Source organism: Ambystoma mexicanum, chromosome 12, assembly GCF_040938575.1.
Source record: "Ambystoma mexicanum isolate Mex_15411 chromosome 12, UKY_AmexF1_1, whole genome shotgun sequence".
NCBI lineage: Eukaryota > Metazoa > Chordata > Amphibia > Caudata > Ambystomatidae > Ambystoma > Ambystoma mexicanum.
Window position 1 is genome coordinate 154,404,091 of NC_090936.1, and position 25,388 is coordinate 154,429,478.

The 25,388-nt window shown below is 44.8% G+C and overlaps 1 protein-coding gene across 8 annotated transcripts in view; it reads right to left on the reverse strand.

Annotated features, from left to right (window-relative positions):
* The window catches only part of BICD1 (BICD cargo adaptor 1), a 1,084,974-nt gene that overhangs the window by 494,650 nt on the left and 564,936 nt on the right, over positions 1–25,388 (reverse strand). For all 8 annotated transcript variants that reach the window (XM_069628212.1, XM_069628214.1, XM_069628217.1 and 5 more), the window contains exons 3-4: positions 5,965–6,117; positions 554–1,000 (exon numbers count right to left, since the gene is read on the reverse strand). In XM_069628212.1, the coding sequence (XP_069484313.1) occupies positions 554–1,000; positions 5,965–6,117 (600 nt within the window). The remainder of the gene's footprint in view (positions 1–553; positions 1,001–5,964; positions 6,118–25,388) is intronic.

Here is a 25,388-nt window from a genome sequence, read left to right on the forward strand (position 1 = left end):
ACGTATATATGCCTGTAACATTCTCAAGTTTTCCAGCGCCCAGTTACCTCAGGGTTAGGTGCGCAATACAGATAATAAACAAATACAAAATACAAATACATTGATTTCTCGTCCACCTCATATCAGCATGTCTAAACTGCTTTCTCCTGAACGAACACTGCTTTTTAATTTGCATAGTAATTGCATATTGAAATGAAGACAGTACATGCAAACGTTTGGACTTTACTTCAGGATGCACTGTCTCCACCCAGCCCAGTCCAGGGATCGCGTGTAGATCCAGAGTGTGCAAAACATACACATACCTACTCATTAACCACAGAGACAATTGAGTGGCATGAAGTCCACTGTTAGGACCAGGGACGTTATGCCAAGCAGCTAATGATAAGTGCCAGGCATCCTTACCTGTAGTCCATTTGTGTTTTTCGTGCACGCTTTAGGATCTGACGATCAGGAGAAATTGACGAGTCAGCAAAATTGATCAATGTAAACCAAGTGGATGCACAAGGGCTGATAAAACACTGATTGGTTATTATTTGTTGCAGTCAACTCTTACCTGCATCAGTTGCTGCTTCAGTTTCTGCATTTCTGAGATATTAAGTTCACTGAAGAGATCGGACACCTGGTGCAGGCTGGTCTCCCCCTTCCTTACTGCTGGAGTCCGATAGTCCCCATTAAGTTTCACCAGCGGCCCATGGATGTGCCCATTCATTTTGTCATCGTTGTTCGGTTCGCGTTCACTCCCGTCCTCTGAAAACTTTAGCCCATCCACAGAGATGCTGATGTGATTGTTGTACATGCTGTCGTTAAGGTTGATGTACTGGCAAAGTTCTTTCCGCAAGTTGTTCTTCTGCTCCCTCTCGTTCTTCAAGGTTTCCAGGGCTTCCTCTAGCTGATGCTCCGCAATCTCCTTTAACCGAATGGCATCTTCCAGCTGGCTGTTCAGCAGCACTGTGTCCTCCTCAAAGCGCTTAATTTCATGTTTTAGACCTTCATATTCGACCTGAAATATACAAAAGACAAAACGCTCAGAGAGTAACAGTTTAAGATAGTGACGATATGACATGGTCAGGGTGATGTTAGATCATAATTATAAAAATAAACACACAGTGTACAAAGGGGAGAGGCTAGACGTTGGCATATTGCGCCACATGACAAGTTTGAGTGTGCGGTAAAAAATGGCAGTAATTAGGTTATCGCCATGTTTTGGAAGTTACAGATTTCCTGCCATTTTTACCACACCTCCTCCTCACTGAGAAACTCAACATCTCCGGAGGCCAACGATCCACCAGAAATAAGGACATGTGCAGACTTGAACTCCGCCAGTGCAGAAAGGAAAGCACCAGAAGACAGCCCTTGTCTGCCTACACCCCAAGACTTTGGAATCTCCTACCCATCAACATTTGACTCTCCCCCTCGCTTCAGCAGTTCAGGAAGGAGCTCAGCACCCTCCTCTTCAAGGAATGGCTCCTCACCAACACCTAATTCCTCACTCAATCTCATTTCCTGAGACTGGGTGATGTGCTCTCCACTATTTCCTCCTCTGGTGGCTTCTAGATATCTTGCTGCCAAATTACCCTTCCTGCCCCACTTTTATTGTTAGCTCCCACCTTGTTTATCTGCTTCCATCACTGAGTAATTCCCCCTATGTTTGTAAAGCACCCCATTGCCCCCCAAAGCTAGGTCTGCACCCAATAAATAACAAATAATAATTATAAATACCCTACAAATTCTGAGATTAGGGATAAAGTGGGGGGCATACCTCCAGTTTATAGAAACTAGGGAAGAATTACCACTGGCGTAACTACCATGCACAGAAATACAGCCACAGTCCCCAGTGGGGACTAAGATCACTTCAAACACAGGGATTAACACTGTCATTATGACACTTATAATAGGCAGGATATAGCCTGATTGCAAGTGGTGGTAACAGCAATCGAGATTAGTGGTAACTACAAAACCTAACATGGAACAAACTAGACAATGGCAGGTAAAATACCTGTGTGCCGTTGTTTTTTTAATTTTCTTTTTGCAGACTTCTCAACCACTGTGTGAAAAGATTTCCATCCCTCCAGAACTAAGCTGGACTCCAACACCCAGACTCCTCTACCAGGAACCTGCCCCAGTAAATTCACCACAGGGGCCATTCTCTCTACTACCTTCACAATCCTCCAATGGAACACCAAAAGCAACCTAACCGTGCCCTAAAGCCTCTTACCCTGTTCATTTAAAAATACCTAAGCAGGAATTTAAGGTTATATGTGATTTTACCAACGGACATCAAAGAGCTAATTTCATTGTGAAACAAATACTGAAAAACGCTGAATTGTTATTATTTTTATTCAGGGGGTCTCCATGAACCCATCTTCTAAAACTTATAACCTCACCCCAACCCCATCCCGGACCATTTGAACCCCTTTACCCCACTACCCTTTATATATTTATTTAACGTTTTCAGTGTTTTTCAGTATTTTGGTCCTTTGTGAAATTTACCATTCTGTATTGTTTTTGGTAAATTGACTGGCTACCAAACTGAACACATAAAGGGAGGTGTGGGGGATACCTCTATATAAAGACCATGGAACATACCATCTCGAAAAAAAAATATTGCCTAACTTTATTTGACAAATGCTAGCACATCATTTGCCATCATATTGGCAAATAGTACATTTAGTGTGGAATATTTCAATTCCTGCCTGGCATGATAAATATCAGCTACCTACCAGAAGTAGATGGCCTTCTTTTATTTTTCCATTGCCACCTGAAGTTTGCACATGAAGTATTATAGTTTCATTCATTCTTTTTTCTAGATGGCTAAATTGACTCCCAATATTCTGTGCTCTTATTTTTAAATTATGCACTCTATTTCACAGTGTGGCAATCGAGTGCACTATCTCTCTACTGAAGTTCTTATAGGGATATCTTAAGAGGATCTTGGTATCGATCAGTTACTCCGTGATACAGAGAATTCCGCGCATTAGCTCACACGCTCTTAATGTTATCCATCTTTTATTTCCATCCTCCTCTGAACTCCTTTCCATCTAAAAATAAAACAGAAATGCCCACAACACTGCAAGAACCAAGAACATGTTTTCTCCCGCAGGACATTAAATATGATTCAAAAGGGTCAATTCACTTTTTCAAAGAATTTGACCAGATCTACAGGAATTTGAAAAACAAACACTACTTGTGGAGTCTGGCTAAAGTTATAACACAGATGTCTATTAACAATTTAAAAATATTATGGATAGCCCTCTCTGATAGGGCTCATGCCCCCCTTAAGAAATAGTATTTTTTTCTACTTCTAAAGTGGACCAGAGAATCCTTAAAAGAAAGAAAATATTGCCTAGAGCACTAGATCCTAAATGTTGTTTTACAAGTATTACCACATTTTTCAATGAAATCTCCTGCAATCATATCCCCAGAACATATACTATTTATAAACATCAGGGCGATTTCTCAAAAATATGCTTAATATAGTTTGTTAAAGAATATTTTGGTTTCTGCTAGAGAGGGCATGTCTGTGCAGGGCAGAGGCCATTTTTCCATTGTTCTAAAATCCCTTCACAGGGAGAAAGAAAAAATCCATGAGGCAGCTTAGAGCCATCCAGTGGCCGACGTCAGTGAGGTAGTTGATTATACATTCAGAGACTGCGGATCTGAAGGAGAGGGGCATAAGCAGAACTGAGTATCGCAGTACAAGGTGATAGAGCATACTGAGCTGATCAGATGATCAGGCGAGGAGTATAGGTACATAACAGTGCACCTAGGACTAATCCTTGTGGAATGCCCATGAGGAGGGTTGCCAGGGAGGAGAGGCTGGAGTCCCACTAGATAGAGAAGGAGCAGTCAGAGAGATAGGAGGATACCCAATTGAGTACAGTCTCCATTCAGCCAAGCAGAGAAAGAGTTGGTCTGAAGGAGAGAGGCATGATCCACGGAGGCAGAGGAAAGGTCTAGAAGGATGGGAATGGAGGAAGGGTGAGAGTGGCGGGCAGTGGTAAGAGTGTTGGTGGAGATACTGTAATCCTCACCCTCATCCTCATGTATCTGCAAAACCAAACAGAATAAAATGGGTTTGAAGTCAATTCTGTCGTCAGTCATGCACAGCGACAGGGTGGTGAGGGGAGGGGAAGAGGATGAGGGTAATTCATGATTTGTTCTGGATACGGTGCACTTTAGGCATGTAAGCCCAAGGCCACCCAGATGTATATGCCTAAAGTACACCCATCCCTAAAATAAGAACATTGAATGGGCAGGGTTTCTTCTAAACAAGTGTAAGTGTAAGCGCTTCTCTCTGTGCAATTCATCTTTTTCGAAATTCTGCTCCCTCATTTGAATTTAGGAGATTAAAGAATGCTTTGGAATTGGAAACATAACATGTTTACCCTGCAAAGAATAATTTTTTTACAGAATATGTAAAGCTCAGAAGGACCCAGGATGAGCTTGAACAGTTGGTCATTTAAGAAAAAATAATTTGTGACACTTTACAAAGGTTTAACATATCAGAGTTCAACAGTGGTGTTGATATTTTGGTAATCAGTTGCGAATACTGCTTTGTTCTTTGAGAGCGTGCGAGAGTGACTAGGCACTCGAGTGTGGGAGTGATTGAAAGAACGAGGCAGCGAGTGAAGGCTTGAGGAAGGGTGTGAAGGATGGAAGTAGAGTGAGTGACATGGATTAACAGATCACTAGAGGAAAAGTGTAAGTGAATGATCGCTTGAGTTAGTCAGTGAGCAAGTGAGAAAATGAATGATGGAGTCATTGAGAGAAGAGGTGAGTGACTAATCGAGTGAAGCTCCATTTGACTGGTTTCAGCACATCACCATTAGTCCAAAGAGCATTGTATGGTCTTGTTCGCAAGTTATGAGACACCTCCATTGCCTGTGAACATTATCATGCAAGTGACTTTTACCCCCCTCCCTGTCAGAACAGACATGCATTAGTCTGCGTCACATCTAGACAGGTTTGTGAATATTGGCTCACGTCACATCTGGACAGGTTTGTGAATGTTAGGCTGCATCACATCTAGGCAGAATTGTGAATATTAGCCTGTGTCACATCTAGACAAGATTGTGAATGTTAGCAGTTGCCACATCTATATAGAATTGTGAATATTAGCCATCGCCACTTTTAGACCAATGTGTGAATATTGGCCTGCATCACATCTAGAAAGCTTTGTGAACATAAGCTTGCATCGCCTCTAAACAGGATTGTGAATGCTAGCCAGGCCATATGTAGATTGACCTGCGAATATCAGCCATTGCCACATTTAGACAGAATTGTGAACAATAGCTCGCTTGACATCTAGACAAGACCATAAATGATTGGCTTGTATCACTCTTAGACAGGTTTGTGAATGTTAACAAGTGCCACACTTAGATATAATTGTGAAAATTAGCCGTTGCCACATTTAGATAGAATTTGAATATTAGCTTGTATCACTTCTAGACAGAATTGTATATATTGGCCTGGGTCGCTTCTAGACAGGGTCGTGAATATTAGCAAATACCGGATCTAAATAGAAATGGGGAGATATTCACGCCCCACATCTAGAAAGACCTTGGAAATTAGCACATATCAGATCTAGATAGCGAGGCCAATAACCAACCCACTAACAATCTCACCCCACTACATACACCACTCAAACTCTAACTAAACACAACCACAACCTAAAGCACACCAAACTGCACAAACTTCACTACACCGCAACAACAAAACAAATCACACATTGCTTCACACAACAGAACACAACGGCTACCGACCGAAAAGCACACCTAAGTTCAGCGAACGGTGACAACCGAACTGAAGCTGCCAACAGCACATCAATGCTCTCTTGCACTTTTCCCGCTCGGTCCCACTAACTCGTCCCCTTTCCTTTTCAGATCCACCAGCGCGCCAGGGGAGTACTCCGGTGGTGATAGTGAGTGGTACAAATATCCTTTAACATTAACATGTCATGCTTACCTGATTTTGCTTCAGCGTTGACACCAGCTTCTGTAAACTGATATTCTCCTCTTCGAGCTCAGTGTAGTCCTGGAGGAGTCGCGTCTCCCGGAATTTGTATTCTCGAATTTCATCTTTCATCCGTATCCTTTGGAGCTCTAAGATTTCATTATTCTGTGAGGCAAACACAGCACATACAATGTTACTATCTCCTCGTGGACAGACATTCCTCAACGTACCAATTAAACTCAGACAGAAAACATAGCTTAGAGCTGGACTGTGAAACCAGGGCTGGCTACAATAGTTCCTGTTATTAGCTTTACTGTCGGAAAGGGGACCAGCATATTAAACTTGAATATGGGTAGACAGCTTCCACTGATGATTTCTAGAAGGGAGACCAAATGAATTTTCAGTAGGGAAGAATAATGTTATTGTATTATGCATTCTTTACTGTGTTGACCAAATTCAAAGCTATTGAAATAATGTATGGACAATATAAAAGTATTTTTACCAGCAATGAAACACATTTCATACTGAGGAATTACAGACATTAGTCATAAAGCATTGACGAAACAGGAGTGCAGTCACTGTGTTCCCAGCGTGTTGCCGAAGTCCAGTATCCATAGGTCCTTCTGATAAGGTGATAATGAATATCATTAAAAGAAGTGCAGTTCCAATATTCTCCACCCCCTGTGCATTTAGTGAGATGCTTGGGGTCGGTGGTTGTTCTTGGCATGTGCTAGTTCTATTTTTGGGGGTAGGGTATGTTGCACTAATTTCACGCACATGAAGGACGCAACACCAGAGGAGTATGCATAAACACATCTGCTTTATTTCACGGCTACATAGGGTCTACCATTTCCTTCCTTGACTCCTCCCTATCCCCCCTCTCGCTTCCCGGCAAATGTCCTTGCCTCTTCCCTTAAAGGTGCAGAGACTCATGATAGGGTAGTGCTCAGAATAATTGTACCTTTCTTGCTCATCTGGCCAGTCTGCAATCAGCTGTGCCTCTTTCAATGTGCATAGTGAGTGGGAGGTCCCTAGGATTTCAACATTGTAACTCACTGTGGAATGGCACCGGGGGTTTGGCGGGGTCTTCAACCTTCTACCTCAAACCCTGGTTTGGTGCCCAGGGCAGTAGGGGGGTGAACTGCTCTACACTAACTCTAGGATCAGTTGCTAGGTCTGGCTGATATTATACCCCTTTGGGGAATGGCGCTGAAGCAGCGGATGCCAGGTAATGCTCAGGGAGTGTTCCCTTCCCCACAGCTAGTCTACTTTTGGGTGGTGTCTGTCCAAGCCGCTAGTGGATGACAAACATTGTAGGTTTGCACAAGGAGTATTAAGGGCCTCACCTGGCTACCTTGGTGCGTGCACCAGGCTGATCCAATCGGGGTCTGTGTGTATGGGAGAGTGAGGTATTATAACTCACAGTTATATGTGCCCTATTATGCCAAGTGACACTGTAGAGTAGTGAAAAGCTGTGGCTCAAAGGCAGCAGCAGCAGGGCCATCATGCCTTACAATGGAGAGCCACAACCATGGCTTTTCCCCTACCCCCATCAAGGGGAAGATTTGTGCTATGGAGGGAGTTGTTTCCAGTCTCCTGCCAGTAAAATCAAGTGCGAAAAATACAAGTACCAGAATCCTCATAGTAAATTAACTTGCCACACCTGAAAAAGAAATGCAGACATGCCTGAAAAAGCAAAGAACCTCAGCCTGCCTGAAGATAGATGGAGTAATGAAAACGTGCGTTTGGAGAAGAAGCTAATGACTGGTAACAGAGCGCCTGCCTTACCAACTTTTAAACAATTGAGAGCCACAACCATGGCTTCCCCCCTCGCCCCATCAAGGGGAAGATTTGTGCTATGGAGGGAGTTGTTTCCAGCCACCTGCAAGAAAAATCAAGTGCGAAAAATACAAGTACCAGAATCCTCACAGTCAATTAACTTTCCACACCTGAAAAGGAAATGAAGACACGCCTGAAAAAGCAAAGAAACACAGCCTCCCTGAAGATTGATGGAGTCATAAAACGTGTGTTTGGAGGAGAAGCTAATGCAGGAAATCTTGACTGGCAACAGAGTGCCTGCCTTGTCACCAATTTTTAAGTAATATCCTAACGGGGATTAAACAATACTTATTTAATTAATTAGTATTTTGCCATTTGTTGCCCATCTCGGTCGCCTGGGTCTTCACTTCCAGCATTACTGATATACTGCTTTCACCCCTATATCACCAATATCGTCACACCAATTCAATTCAACAGCAAGGGACAGTGCATATAATAGCACTTGTACTCAACTTTTGCACCTAGTACATTGTAGTTTGCCTATCAAAATGTAACAGTTTATATTCGCTGGGATAATTCACCAGAAACTTGGCAGCAATGTTGAACCAGATTTAAATATGGGACCAGATTTATGCCAATGAATAGCAATAAGACTAAAGTAAAGTGAGTTGTTGGTTGCGTACATATTTTCCAAGAAAAGGAAATTGAATTTTGAGGCCTGATGACAACTGAACATGAAAACAAGACATAAATGGCATGATTTGCAAATTCCAACATGTCTACTCCTTGTGGGGTCATCCTTGGACCAAATGTTTCAAAAACTAGTATACTAAGGAGTGGATGCCCCTAGTTGGAGCAGTCATGCTCTCCCTCCGTCTCTGCAAGGTTTGTCATTTGGGTGCCTACAGGTGGAAGTAAAACACTGTGTAGTGGGCTTCAGGGATAACTTCAGAGTCCTATCTGGTGTTTTGTTCCAGAGGTCATCCCTAAGATCTAAAGATCCATATTGCGGTCTGTTACCCTGGAAGAGGCTACAGTTAAGAAAGTGATATCACACCACTGCAACCACTGGGGGAAAATGGGAACTTTCCTGAGGTGAATAAGCTGCCCAAGTGGCAATCCTGGGTGGCGTGTGGTATAATAAAAGTGGGGGATGTGATAGCAGAGGGGATTACTAGGCCCTTTGAGGATTTATTGCTGTTATTTAACCTCCCAGCAACCGAAAGGTATCACTACACACAACTCCAACATGCATTACAGCAACACCTACCCGCCCTGTCCAATATGCCAGAGAGTACCACAATGGAAAGAAATATAGTCTTGGAACGGATTAATACTAAAGTCACCACAGTTATGTGCGCTGCTATCACCTCCTTTGCCACACCTGAACTGTTGAGTCTGAAAACTAAGTGGGAAAGGGAGGTGGGAGATATTATGCCAGATAACTGGATGAAGGCCCTAATGAACCCACGTGAAATGGGCATCTCGGCTAGGTTACGTCTGATACAATTAAAGATACTGCACAGGGTATATTATCCGAGAGTGGCACTGTATTGCTGGGGCAAGGTGGCAGAACCCAACTTTCTGCGCTGCCGGAATGCGGAAGGAACATTCTTCCATATATTATGGGACTGCCCGCGCATATAGCACTTTTGGTAACAATGCTGTGATATACTGTCAAAGGCCTTGGGTCAAACAATCCCCAGAGATCCCAAAATGGTGTTGCTAGGAATGGAAGGTGAGGGGGACTTGTCCCGGTATGAAAAACTGTGCTTTTCGACTGCTACCGCAGTGATTAAGAGAAATATTGCAAAATTATGGGGTGCTGCAGAGTTGCCAACGGTTGAACAATGGATCACAGATGTACTGATGTGTGCTGGTATTGAACAAAGAGTATACAGAGCACGGGGATGCCCGGAGAAAGCTGCCAAAATCTGGCAATGGTGGGATGATGCAATATGAGCCTTTTGGCCTAGATATTGTTCAGGGCGTCATCTAAAATTGTCAAAGCAGAAAATGTTGTGATGCATGAAACGTGAGTAACCAATTCGAATCCGATGCCTCTTTTTGTTGATGAGGTTTTGGCTCTTATGGGGTCTGTTGTTATAAGTTTAAAGAAAAACTAATAAAATATGATATAAAAAAAGAAAGTGATGCAATTGGGTACCATTTTGGGCCTTTTCGTTGACTCTCCTTTCACAGATTTTGTGTTTCCCACTGACCCTTCGCCTATGAAAGATACCACTCAATTTATTTGAATTTGTAATTTACCCAACTTGAAGGAAACTAAACTCCAAATAAAGATTGCGTTAAGGATGTGATCGGCAGAATGAAACATGCCTCTTTGGGTCAACGGAATGTGAGTTTGAGGGGAAAATATGAGGTCACAATGGGTGCAAAGATAACGGGAGAATAGCTCTGGAGCAACACGCTCGCCTTGGAAGCAAAACGACGCGGAGCAACACAAGTTCGATCCCGGGTCCGTGCTTAGAAACCTCTCAGTATTAAGAGCATTATAAGTAACCAATTATAATGAAGATAAGAGTCTTCATTTGGGTTGCTGCTAGTGCATTCCAACAATGTCAGACTCGTTGTTTTAAGTTCAAGATTTCATTCTATTTTCTGGAATGTACAGCGTGCTCATGGATTGCTCTGTCTCATGTGCCTACTTTAACAGATTTGGTAGGTTCTGGGAAGTTTGTTTTTTATGTCACATTATTGGAGCAGGAGACTTGGTATATTCCAGCAAGGTTTTTGGCCTATCATAGTGTCAGGCCCATCAAGTCAATAGTTGTACAACTTCTTGTATTCTTGGACCCCAGATTTGTTGGCACTGTTGCAAGCGTTGGGTTTCTTTCTGGCAAAGCGAACAGGGGAAAGTTCTGGGACACTATTGTGTTTCTGGGAATTGATCCGGATTTCCTAAAATAAAATTAGGTTGCAGAGAGGTGCGATTTTGGAGTGCAGGGAATGTGACTTCTTGTGCTTGCCGATGACCAAGATGGCCCGGCCATAGTTGCAGTATTTGTTGGGCCAACGTAATGTTACATTGAGGTTAATTTCCATGGAGAGTGCATTTTCTTTGGCCATTAAAAGCACTTTATTTGATGTACGAAAGAAACACAAAAAATCTACTTGGAATTAAGGCACTATTATCTATGCAACTTTAATGGTAGGGTGCTGATGGGTTTGCTACGAGCATCCAAGGACCAGTTGTGTTTGCTTATGGAAGATGAAGATAACATGGTTTTTAGGTGAATACAAGTGTGACTGTTAGCGTAGTACATGATGAAATTAATAAGGAACATGGCATCCCCCAAATAGATTCCTGTGGAAACTGCTGTAAGAACTTGGAGTATTTTGATGTGGATGAGGAACATCATCTTTCAGGAGGACAAGTTGTACGAGATACAAGTAATTTACAAGCAAAGTGTAAGGTAGGGGATGGCTTAGAAGCTCCTGGGTGACTTGATTTCATCATGTCTGCAGAAGAACCAGAATGTGAGGGCTCGGTACACGCCAGCTGTTCACCACAGATTCCTCAACACTCCTGCTGTTTGTGATCTGGCACATCTGTTGTTTCCTGAGGTTCTACAAAGGTTTGTTGGCCAATATTCACAACCTTCCTGTTATTTAGTAAGAGAAAAGCTTTAAGAATCAGCCTGCAGATTTTCCATGCTTTTGTATGAAGATGAAGAAACAAACGGGTTGATCGTCCTCATTTTCAATACAATAAAAGGACGTAACTGGTTGGGGAATATTTATCAATAAGAAAAGGGCTCCAGAGGTTGGAGAGACTTGCCCTGTGTCCACAGAACGAAAAGCTGACCCTCCATTCAAGGAAAATTGATGCAGCTTAATTTTACAGTGCTCCCTTTTTCAAGTCCCTTTCTTGAGGTATTGAATGGGCAGTAAAATATTGGCAATAGACAAGTGGACTATGTTAGAAGGATTACAAATGTGTAACATCAGATTTGAGAATGAAGCGATTTCCTCATAAGTGTCAGGACATTTGGATTTTAAATCCCCAGTGGGTGCACCATTAAATGATAGCAGAAGTACCCCAAAATCTGTACGCGGGTGCGGTGAGCCACGACAAATTGTACAAGGATTCAGAGGTTGGTGGAAAAAATCATATATTAATTTTCCCTTTGGACAATACTATCCTTTGTATTAGACCAGAATCACTTTTTCATCATCTTGGGTACTTATGTAGGGGTGTATGCTTACAGCCCTACTCTTTAAGTATGCATGAATAGTTTGAATTCGGATACTCTGTGTATTGTGGCTGGCCATCTGCTATGTCTGCTTCATGCAGACAACGTGGTTCTTGTTGCTAAACCAGGCAATTGTTTACAAACATCGACAACCGGTTACATTCGTTACATGGAGTAAAGAGAACAATGAGAAACATTAATATATCCGGTATGATGGAACTTGGCCAATCAGAACCCCATAGAGTTTGTCTACTAGTCTCTTTGTAACCTGGGTCTCTAGCCCTTTCTCTGTATTCTGTTCAACCAGTACTGGAGCATGCATTGAGCATGCATTGGGCCCAATGATTAAACAACACTCCACTACACTCCTTACTGCTCGTACTCGCGTCCCTCCTCTCCTGTAATTGGTTTTATCATTCAGGGTTCTTTCCTCCTCTCACTTTTTCTCACCTCACTCTGTCTTCTCCCTTCTCGCCACTCTCTCTCATGTATCTTTTGTTGGGTCGCCTTGCTCCCTCTGTCTTGATGATACTCCATCTCTTCTTTTCCCCCTGTTTCTGCTGATGTTTCCCCTCCTCCTCGAGCCGCAACCTCCCCTCCTAATGTCCCTTCCACTCTACTCCACTTTCCCCTCCTTGATAACTCCCCCTACTCACCCGTTTCCCATCTCTTCCCCTTGATGACTCACCCGTCTCCTCTCTCTCCTATGTAGTTGTTCTACTTCTCACCACCTTCCTCCATCCAGGGTCTTTCTCCTTGCCATTCCATCCTCACTTCTTATATATGTCTCCTCCTCTCTCCCTCGCACAACTCTGTCCTATCCCTTCTCTGACTTCCATCTTCCTCTCCTCACCACTCTCTCTGTATTTGTCTTCAACTCCAGCACTGCTGGTTAGCTCCTCTATATATTGCCACCCAAGTGATTTTTGGGCTTTACCACCTCCTCCAGCTGCTACCTCCCCTCCTTATGTTCCTTTCACTCTACTCTACTCTCCCCTCCTTCATATCCCCCCCTTATTGGGCTCTCATTTTAATAATATGTGCCATGTGGTGGGTGGTCATAATTTCGAAAAAAAAATGTCGACAAAAAAAAGTCGAAAAAAAAAATGTCGACTTTCGTTTTTTTTAATTATATATTTATTTTAGGGGTTCGGGAGTTAAAAAAAAGGGAAAAATTCAAAAAAAAATTAAAAAAGAGGGGTTGGGGGGGGAACCCCCCCATTTAAAAAAAAATGCATTGAAAAAAAAAGTCGACATTTTTTTTTCGACATTTTTTTTTCGATATTTTGACTTTCGACATTTTTGCTGTCGAAATTATGACTATAAACCGTGCCATGTGTAGGGTAATTGGTTGCAGGCTCATTAATCAGTAACTTTTGCCTGGACAACTAATGCCTCATGTGATTTTATCTGATCTTCAAGGCTGTCCGTTGCTTCAGGCACTGAAGGATGCCCACAATTTTGGAGTCCAGTGCCTTCATTTCCATCGCTGTCTGGCCCCACGAGGGCCTGGTTAAGGAATGCCACTGCTGTGCCTCTCCTCTCATGGGCTACCCCATCTTGCCACTGGGCCTTCAGGGTCCCCCTGCTAATGTGGAGACCTCTCATGTATCTGTATTTGTGTTCCATCTGATAGACCATTGTGATGAATCTAAGGATGTTTTCCTTTCTCCCCTCTGGGGGAGACCTGTCCCATGGAACCAGGGCGGTGCGTCCACAGTACAATAGTCCCCCTTGTGCCCTGCACAGAGAGAGGATCTCATGGGAAAGGAATCCCATTATGGGATTGTGGACGACCATTCTCAGACAATGCGGTATGCCCCCGCTTTAATATACCCAACCCCTTCTACAATATCAAATCCTCCTTCCTCCTCTCTAGATAGAGCCAATGTGTTCTATTGTGAAGTCAGTCAACCTAATACACTTGACAAGACTGAAATACCAGAGAATGTAAATTATGTTGCATATGTTTTTAAAACTAGTACTGTGAAGAAAAAGATGACAGGGTCTGAGGATCACTCTAGAGAACCAAAGTGAGTTGTCTAGCTTCTCACAGCAGGTGATTGGCCCAAAGCAGTACAGCTGTCCAGTGCTGGAGTTTAAAGGTAACTCAGATGGGATGCTAGAAGAGAGCTATCCTCTGAAGAGCAAATGCAAGAGCTGTGCACTAGACAAGCAGACGAGAGCTGGAAGGGAAGCTGTGAACGGAGGAGAAGGAGAACCCGAAAGAGGTCCACGACAGAAGGACTACTCGGGCTGCTGCTGAGTCAAACCTCTGGGCACCCCATTCCCCAGCAAAGTGCGAGAGAGAGGGAGGACGCACAGCCGGGAAGAGTCAGATGTCTGCAGAGCCACTGCAGACCCCGGCAGTTACCCAAAAGCTACCGGAGTCTCGAGAAGGGACGCAGCTGCTCGGGAAATGCTGGTACCGGCACAGAAGAGACAAACAGGTATGCGGGTTACCCCAGGACTGGGAAAGCAATGGGGTGAAATCAGGAGCTGGAATGAGAGGGCATGGGACCCTGAGAAGAGATTGCAAGTGTGGGCCTCACACCCATATGGAAGTCAAAGTATAAGGGAGAATAATCAAGAGAGAGAAACAGGAATCGTTTGTTTGGCAGGAGAGTGAACCAAGCAGATACGATAACGAATTGCAAGTCTGGGACCCGCACCCATATAAGAAGTCGAGAATAAGATGGTCTGGGACCCTGATTGTAAAAGAAGCAAACAAGGAAGGGTTGCATGCTTGGCAGGGGAGTAAACCAAGGGGATACAATGCTACATTGCGAAGCTGGGACCTTCACCCATATGAGAGACCAAAGTTTAAAGTAATGAAGAATAAGTTGTGCAGAATTCCTGTTCGCATGTTGTGAGGGATTTCTTACTTTTGACATCATCTAAATTCTGCCCAGTTTTCTCCAGCTTCTGGTGGTCTTCAGCATTACATAAGAGTCTGCTATTATGCCTCTAAATGTATACAGCACCCTGAAGCTGGGGGCTGCCTTCTAGCCACTTACACTGCCCTTAGGTGTTGACATCCTACCCGGTTAACGTCAGCCACTGAGGAGTGTGGCTCCCAGGGTGTGTGCCACCCACCACCTCCCAGGAGTCAAGTCCTCACATCATTGTTGGGAATCGGCTGCTAGACTCACCTTTTCCATTTCATCGCCCCATATTTGTATGACTTTTATCTTTTACCTTGTTAGGTTGTAGATTTCCAACTTTCATTTTTACTCTTTTTATATTAATGTGTGTCAGTCCCTATGCTGCAGGACTACAGGCATGCCCGCTCTCCCACAAGCGGGCACACGTTATGATGAATGACGGAGGCCCACACAGTGCATCTGGCTTCAACTCTGTACTTTATTGAACTAGCTGCGTGCCCCCGAGGCTTCCTGCTTCTCTATGTCACTTCCCTTAACCTGCCCCGACCCTAGCCCCGCCTCATACTTAATGATGAGGAATGCCCAACGTGACAACGTGCATTGTGTTATTACACATTAAATCTAAGTGTAATATCCTTGTAATTAAAACAAAGATACACATTTGTCTCCGTGGATTTGCACCCTAAAACCCTTCAACATTATGTATATTCTGCTGCCGCAGGCTTGTAAGTTTATACATGGCGCATAAGGGTTGCTTTCGGACTGTAATCATGTATGTAACATGTATGTACTCCCACAGACCACTAAACATGTTCAAACAGAAAATGATGCATGTCTCTTATAAATGACAACTTGATGGTTTTGTGAATGGATACAGATCCCCTGCTGGGTGTGTCCCAATCACTTATGCCCCTAAACAAAAGGCATAGCAAGCTTGCGTGACTACCACGTGGACACCTTTGTTCACTCTAAGTGCCTCAAGTATACTAGCGAGTCCTGTATGTTCCAACAAGTTCTCCCCAACATGTGGATGTACATGGGTGCCTGCTGTGGGAGAAACCACATGTCTGCCGGGCTTAGCCCTGTGTGTGAGCCACAAAGCTCATGCATTCCGGTCCAATACGAGCCCCTGATTCTACAGCGTGTAGTTTTTCTGCTGCTCTTGGTGATCATCTTCCATGCAAAAATAGTGCTGTTGCCCACATGAACTAGAACCTCGGGCATACCTTAAATGGCAAGGTCTCTGCTCTTCCGCAGCTTCTGGCTTGGTTTAACTCTCACCCAGTGCCAACTTGGAGAGAAGCAATGAACTGTGATCTCTTCTGAGTGTCCTTCTGGGATACTAAAGGAGACCTTGGTGGAACCTGCAGTGTGCCATAGGTCACCGTAGTGTTGATCTCTACTCGGGTAGATGGTCCCATTTTAGAGGACATGGACCGATGTTCATGACTTAGGGAATAAAGGCTCAGGATAGACTGCACTATCTGCTTACTTCTACTAGTGAAGAGACATTTAGCATCCACAGCATCCCTGCTACTGGCATTGATCTTTTAGGGTGGGGAAAGGAAAGACACTAAATACGATGTTGGAAAACACAATGACATCATACCGTGCATGCAAGCTGCTATCACCAAAGTACATGAGCAGTGGAGATGCAAGGCCCTATGTAGTCTCATCTGTTATGTGGATTCCTGCATGTGCGTGTTTCAGTATATCATAGGAATTGTCAACAGATCACTACACTTTGGTGTGGATTCGTCAGAGGAAGGAATCTTTTCCTAGGGTTATGCAGTGGTTCATGGATCATCAAACCTATTGCTTCACAGTGGAACACCGAAAGGGCCGAGAGCAAGGTAACGTGGACTTCCTCTCCCGGTTTCCATGTGAAGCACCCCGGTCCAACACACATAGGGGAAGAGTAAGTGAGAAACCTGAGGGTATCCTCACACCTACTCCCCTTGGAGCTTCTACTCAGGTGGCCTGGGGAAGGCCTTCGTTTTCGGATCCTACCCTGGGGGTGGAGATGCGATGGAGGATCACCTGGGTGGAGGGCCTTTGGGAAGTGAGGGGGGATATCCACAGGCAAGACATGGTATCCCCCTTTTCCAAATGAAAACCAACATCACCCTCCACCTGCTTTTATAGGCTGTTGTAAACCCTCTCCCCTCAATTCCTCTAATTTATTTCACTATCGCACTGGGACGCAGACTAGGCGACTATGAGTAATATACACTAACAGGTCCTTTTACCATTCTAGTACTGAGACGAGGAAGAGGCTTACAGACTGGTGCAAGGGGCAGGCATGTCTAGAATACTTCACTAATTGTGGGCAGGCGATTGGGCCTGAAGACTCACACCTGCAACCTGTTAAAAACGATTGCAGGTGTATAAAAGGTGGAGTCAGAGGGAACAGTTAGAGACCAACAGGGAGAGCTGCAGAGTGAGAAATCCTGCAGAGTATGAGGCAGCCGTGGGTGGTCCTGTCGGGAAACCAGGACACCGGCAAGAACTGGAAGAAACTGTGGCACCGGAGCCAGGAAGGGCTGTGTGAAGTATTGAAAGCCTCAGTGGCTGGTACCTGCAGCAAGAACTGCAGGCTGGAGAAGAAATCTGATCATTGTATGTCACAGGCAGCGCCCACGGGTTGTGGCTGGAGCTTGCGGGCAACCCATAAAGAGAGACATAGAAGAGCAAACTGTGAGCGTGACTCGCTGTCCACCAAGGATGTGTACATGGAGCGCAGCAGCAGTTGACAGCCGCCCGGAGGAGATGCTGAGGAAAAGGCATCACTCAAACCGGTGCGCTCCCGGGGCTGTTACGTGGCAAAAAGGGAATGATGAATGAATGAGAAGTAAAGTGCAAGATACGGGGAACCAAAGTAAATGGTTCCTGTGACTACTGCAAAGTGTGAGCAAATAAGAACTGGAAACTATTGAATACCGAACTGAATGAAAGCTTTTGATGAGCATATGAAAGCTTTTAATTAAACCAATTTACAAACAATAAGTTGGTGTGAAGAGTGATTACCATATATTGCAAGTTAAGAGCAAATCTGATGAAATGCAATGTAAAGCAAGTATGGAACATTAAGGACTTTGAGAGCAACGTGGTGAAGGTAAAAGAGCACCACGAAGTGAACTGTATAACTAAACTCATGGTGGCAAAGCCCAGAGACTAGCAAAGAGTGAAACACGTTACAGCCTTGTATGTTGAACTCACCGACTCAGACTATCCTTAGTTTCTTTACTTAGGGAAGTCCCACCTCAACATAGGGCAAGTTAGCCCTTCTACCTTCCTGACATTTAAGGTAATAAATCATTTTTATTTGAACTTGTAATCTGTTGTCTGTGTCTTGCTTCATGATGCCTTCACAGTACACATAGGTGTGTTTGCTGTTGTTGCAATGCTGATGGTGTTGTAGTACATTGTTGTCGGCATCTGTAGGCACTTCACATAAACTGCAATGTATGGCTTTACCAACACACACAAGGTTAGAGGACTTGAAAGTGTGTATAGGTTATACAATGTAAGGTGGTGTGTAGTTTAAATGGACTCTAGAGAGTCCCATTTTGAAGTGTTGGGGCATAACGGGAAAAAAGGGTACACGCAATACATACCTGCTTTCCCTGTATAATCCATCTCCCTGCTAAACATGACATTACCAGAAGTCACTGCATCTCATAGGGGAGGAGTGGGCAGTTAAAGCTCTAGTCCATGAAGAAGAGCTAAGTGAAATACAAACACTGTCGAATCTCCAGAAGTGCATGTTACTACCCAGCACCATACATACAAGCAATGTTTTCTTAATCAATGTCTCTATCCCCAATCACTTCTACTAGCATAGCCACCATCACATAAATGCCTTAACCCCTATGGTCTGATGGCTAAGTTTTATAGTATGAACAGTGATCATTGTATTGATAAAGTATTTATTCAAATGCACATACTTATTTACAAACACATTATATATATATATTATTTTTTATTGTCCCGTCCTTTGCAAATTAAATTCTTTGCGTAAGACACGGTATATTCATCACTCTTCAGGAAGTGACACATTTTCCAAAGAACTATTTCACATATTAATATATATAATCAAACTTGTAATATTAGACATGTACCCAAAATTTCCCCACAATATTACATACCATGACTGTGAAAATTACCTGAATTCTGAGGTTTTTAAACGATGAGTCACTCGTTGACCAGTTGATATCTTTCCCTCAATAATATGTCCAGCTGTAGGGGAAGAATCTGGGTGAGGCCTACATGTTTCAGTTCCTTGATCCAGAGCTTTTTTTAGGGGCAATAGATGCAACTTTTGTAACAGGGTCTACTGGGACGTTCCCCTCCTTTTTTATAATTTTTGGTTAATATTCATTATCTTGCGTAGATTCGAGTTATCAAGTGAGGCTTTCTTTTACCTCATGAAATCGTTTATGAAGTTTAATTCCACATCTGTATATCTCTCGCGTAACGTAATTGCTCAATCATTGTAATTCTCCCGTATAAAATGCAAAAACATGCCAGATGTGGTTCTTGCTGGTCAAAATGTCTGATGGTCTCTTTTGTAATTACAACAGCAGCTAAACAAGAGTGAGGCACCTCCCCGCGTGTCACAAAAAGAGCCCATCAGACTTAATAGCAAGCAAGAAACACCTATGACAAGTCATGCTTTTACATGTTGAAAAATGATGGAGCTACTGATTATTTGGACATTCCACACACTTCCTACTCCCTGAGCCTCAATGACTCTTTGATCTCCTCGGCTTTTCATCTGATGTCCAACCCACCATTATAAACACGCATATTATTGTAGATTTGCCGTTGAAGACAATTCCCAATGCTTCCATTTCATATTGTCCGACATATTGATGAGGAATCTGTTTGCTCTGCAGCTTTCTTTAGTTATAATCCCTTGAATCAGTATCTATCTTGTTTATTCCTGAAATCAGGGGTCAGAAATTCAAGTTGCAAGCTACTAGTCAGCCAAAACAAACGTTTTACGCCACCTCAATTCTTTACATAAACACTGCACACCATTCCTTACTCGCCAAGAGTCAAAAATCACCAGCCAATGTAAATGTTGCACCCTGCTGAAATCATTGAGGTTCCATTTCCATACCAATGAATCCCTGTCATCTGGATTAGTCATGGATGCTTTCTTCATGTAAATCATGTTTGTATCTATAGCGCCATTCAAGGGCTCAAAACCAAAATCAGAACTACATCACCGCACTCTGCCCCCAGCCCTGATACGGGTACTATCGGTTATGAATACAACCTTTGTTTTACACAATTAAGAGGAATGCCTAAAGGGGGGCACTAGGGCACACACAGAAGAAATGTGGGCGATCACTCAGTGAAATACATTCAAGTGAACCCCTGTGCACAGAAAAGCCCGATTCGAGGCTGGGATGCTGGCAACATTTCTTTGCATCATCATCATCCCAGCTCATATATATTTTTTAATGCAATACGTAGTGGTCGAAGGGAGCGGGAGCAGTGCTCCTCTACTTTATAAAAAGCTTTTACTGTCCCTATACTTTTATTTTTAAAAAGAAACTGTTCCGGAATGGTTTAGTTTTAAAATAAAAATGTAGCAAGAAGTTGAAACGTGCACTTCAGTGCACTGCAGTGAACATTTTGTTTAAATAGCAGGTGTGCTTGTTAGGGGGGTTTGGATTGGGTGTAAGAGGGGGCGTGATGTTGGGTGGTTGGGTTGGGGCAGGCCAGCAGGGAACATAGTTCCATTACTTCTTTTCGTACACTTCGACCACTGGCAATACGTACTTGAGTGGGTTTACAGTTGTGCAGGAGGACAGGCAATGATTCAAGCACCTTTTCATTAGGAACTCGTTTCACAGTATAGTTTTCAATAAAGAAAGCGCACAACATGATGTGTCTTTACACACTCCCACACACCAAGGACAAGAAGCTGGATAAGGTTTGGCTGCTGTTGTGAGGGAAGCGGCACAGAACCGCAAGGGTTAAGGGAACGAGATGCAGCAGGAGGAAAAGGAGGGGCCTCAGGGAGGAAGGGGCGGCAGTTGAATTAAAGTTACAAGTTCTGATAAGATGTGTCCTGTCTTCCTTGTGCGAATGCTGAATAGATGAAAGATAATAACTGGCAACGAGGATAAAAGGGTTATCCTGATCGGCGTGCAAAGCAGCCGTCCTTCCTTGTACAGTACACGGTCCACTGCTGCAATCCAGGCGTTCTTCTGGGCTGGAGCCCGTCCTTGCTGGGCCGGAGTGCCAGCTTGTTTCTCATGGAGAACAGAGCCGGCATTGATGCACCGGAGGAAGTGCGTGACCCACAATGCTCCTACAAATAAATAGAGGCCCCGCCCGCTGAGTTCGCACGTCCCTCAGAAGTGAGCCACAGTGCGACCCACCCACGGTCGCCTGCATGACTGGTGCTCAACTGCGCATGCGCACACATTGAAAACAAGAGTCATTTGAAAGCAAAACGATCCCGTAACACTGACAGTAAAGTGAAAAGAGATAACCATCCAGGGCAAGCCTGATAAGGGAAAGATGAAACAGTGGAGGAGTTCATCACACGACTCAGCCAGAAGCTGGTTCACTGCCAACTTTCAGCCTTTTTGGACGATGAAATGATCCAGCAGTATTTCATCGAAAGATACATGTTGTCTGTGCTCCGCAAACAGCTCCTGAAGAAGCCTTTGACGATTGATGAAGTGACAGATGGTGAGAGTGCATTAGAGGGTGCAAATTCAGGCGTCCGCCATACAGACCCCGACAAAGAAAACGGAGAGTGACGACACAGTGGTAGCCCTTAACAGTGGTGGGAACACTGAAAAGAGGCACACCAGACCACCAGATGCCACCAAGAGGACTGCAGAGAGGGGGCTACCCACAGATGAGACCAGGCCCCCACCCACAGAGGTTGTGCTACCGATGTGGACAGATTTATCCCCATGTCCAGTGGTGCTCCAGGTGCGGCAGAGAAGGCCCCTTCCAATCTGTCTGCCGAGAAGTGAGACATTTCCCGAAGCCCCGCCAGCGCCAGGCAGCACCAAACAACGTGAGACAGTCATACAGGCCCAACCTGCCGATCACGCAGTGGGAATAATCTCAATCTTACCCACAACAACCAAGGAGGATGATGAGAGCAATGGACCAAGGTATGGACTACGGAGACATGCCCATGAATGACCTACCAACACGGTCAGAATACTATGCAGACGCTTACGGCTACCCGGACGATTCGTATGCAAACTGGGAGAATTTTCATACGGACAGGACCGAGAATTCCTCAACGAGTTTGTCAACCTCATACACAGAGAACAAGACAGCAGCGAAACACCCAGTGTACTGGAGATGATGGATGTCAGGAAATACTCAAGACTTGACACCGTCGAAGGCTATAATTTTTCAATCGGGAGCCAGCGTGCCACTACTGTCAATAGGGCAATTCAGGTAGACATTCTCATTCAAGGGAAGGACGATCAACACCACCATCCATGTATTTAGGAGCCCACTGCAAGGAAAATGCTTGCTCAGCTACCGCACAGCAAAAGTGCTCGGTTTGATAGACATTACATTTCAGGATGGTGACGTGGTGGTTTGCAGCGGGTACCAATATGGCAATGAAGTTATATGCCACCTGAAGGGATCACCAGCAAACAAGGAGATGATCAGGGTGCATTTTCCGAACTCTTCGAAGGCCTGGGGAAATTGAAAGACACAGTAATCCACATACACATCAACGACCAAGAAAACCTGTCCCGCAACACCTGAGGAGAGTTGGAGTTCACCTACAGGAAGCGGTGTCACGAGAGCTGCAGCAACTCCTGGACAATGACATCATATAAAATGCAAAGTGGTCCACACCATGGATCTCATCTCTGGCAGTGGTACCCCAAGACAGAAACAGACTGCGGCTCTGTGTTGACATGAGAGTGGCGAATACCGCCACAGAGAGAGAGAGACATCCATGGACAAAGATAGAGGACATGATTGTCAACCTGAAGTGTGCAATGACATTTTCCAAGCTAGACCTCAATCAGGGGTACCATCAGCTGGAGTTACACCCCATCTCCAGAGGCATAATGACGTTTGCCACCCATGACGGTCTCTTTTGGTACAAGCGGCTGAATTTTGCACTGTCCTCGGGCACAGAGATGTTCCAGGAGACCATCAGGCATCTGCTCCTCCCAGTCAAGACGGCTTTCAACTACCCTGATGATATCATAGTGTACTGCACCACCCAAGAAGGACAAGTTGAGGTTCTATGGCCATATCTTCTCGGGGAAGGGGGGATTCAGCCTGACATAAGGTGTGTGCCATCAAAGACCTCTAGCCCGATACCTACAGAAGTACGCCATTACCACCGAGCTGTTGGGATGACTACTACGAAAAGACAAGCCGTTCAGATGGTCGCGTGACTGCCAGGAGGCGTTTGATACAATCAAATTGGAACTGGCGAGTGCTATACAGCTGGCATACTTCAATCCACAATGGGACACGGAACTGGTGGTCGACACCAGCCTGGTTGGTCTAGGGGCATCCTGACCTGACACCCCCGCAAGCTGCGTTGTAGCATATACGAGCAGTTCACTAACCCAGACAGAGGGTGCATACTCACAGGCAGAGAAAGAGAGCTTGGCAGCAGTATGGGCCTGCAAATACTTCCACCACTTCATGGTCGGAAAAAGGTTCACCCTTGTGATGGACCACCAGGCCATTCTCTCACTATTTGGCAATCCGAGAACCAAGATGCTCCCCAGAATAGAAAGATGGGGCATTCGCCTTCAGGAATACGATTATGCCATCACACACCGGCCAGGGGGAGGCAGCAATCCTGCTCACTATAGGTCAAGACACCCTATGACAGAGAGTTTGCCACCAAGGGAAGGTGATGCAGAATACTTGTGCTATGTCACGGAACAGGCCTTACCGCCCCGCTCTCACCACAAAGACCTAGCCAGGGCGACACAAGCTACCCCATCCACCAGATGGGCCAAAGTATTCACTGTCTCGAACAAATGGAGAGACTATAGAAGATTGTTGCATCATCGAGGCGGAGTAAACAGACAGGAACTAGAATGCATGGCAAAAGTCTGCACAGAACTGGCAGTGTCTGAATAGGGGATACTGTTAAGAGGATGCTGCATCGTCATCCCATCATCCCTCTGGATGGGGCTGGTACAACTGGCGCATTAACTGCATCAGGGAGTAGAAGCAACCAAGAAACTACTCTGACAGTCAGCCTGGTTCGCACTCATGGATACAATGGTGGAGGACGTTGTCAGAAGCTGCCTTCATTGTCAATGTGCAACGAGAAGCGACCCGCCACACCCCATGCAACCTACGGGCATCCCTGAGAAGGTGTGGCAAGGGGTCGCAATGGACACAGGGGACCACCCCTTGGTAATAGTAGATGATTTCTCCAGATTCCCTATCATCAAGCACACGCTGTCCACGTCATTTGCCGAGGTCATCGGGTCATAGACAAAGTGTTCAGCTAGTGGGGCATCCCCACCTCAGTGGGCCGCCGTTCAGTGGCCAAGACTTCTGCAGGTTTGAAAGGCACATGTTGTTCACTCACCAGAGGATTACTCTGTTATGGCCACTAGCCAACGAAATGGCAGAGCAGTTCATGTCATCGTTAAAAAGGACCATCCAGCAGGCAACCATTAAGGGCATGATGTTCCAGAAGGCCATTTACTGCATGCTACATCATTAAAGAAACACACCACATTCTGTAACCAGGGTACCCCCTGGGGCCCTGAGGAGAGCATACTAAGCCAAGACACGCCTCCCTCAGGGGGTACAGAGACCTCAGAGGACCCCAGAACACAGAGAAATCATAGAGGGCGAGGTGAGAGACAGAGACACAATGGCAAAGTAAGCAGCAAAAGAAAGGAAAGACCGGACACAAACCATGAAGGTCAAGGAGTTCAAAGAAGGGGAGGAGGTACTCGTGAAGCAACAGGTGCAGAGGAAAATGGATGCAAGATACAACAGCACTCCCCTCAGAGTGACTGACGTGCAAGGGACCATGGTGACTGCTGCTAACACCCAAAGGCCGTTACGAGGAATGCGTCATTCTTCAAGCACTTCAGGCCGGGCGAAGACCCTGGACAAGATACAGAGGCCCCAGAGGCGGAAGGAAGAGAGAGTGAGAATGAAATTGTGGCACCAGAGGAAAGCAGAGAAGACGATGACACAGCAGGGCGACCAAAGCGAACTATCAAAAGGCCCTGCAGACTCATTGAGGAGGTGTGACACGGACATAAGGAGATATGTCAGGGGGCGGTGTTGTGAGGGAAGCATCAGGGAACCGAAAGGGTTAAGGGAACGAGATGCAGCAGGAGGAAAAGGAGGGGCCTCAGGGAGGAAGGGGCAGCAGTTGAATTAAAGTTACAAGTTCCGATAAGTTGTGCCCTGTCTTCCTTGTACGAATGCTGAATAGATGACAGATAACAGCTGCATGTGTTGCATCACTCACCCAAGCGAGCAGCCAGGTCCTGGGCTGTATAGCCACCAAACTCTCCTGAACATAATTATTCATTAAAAAGGGACT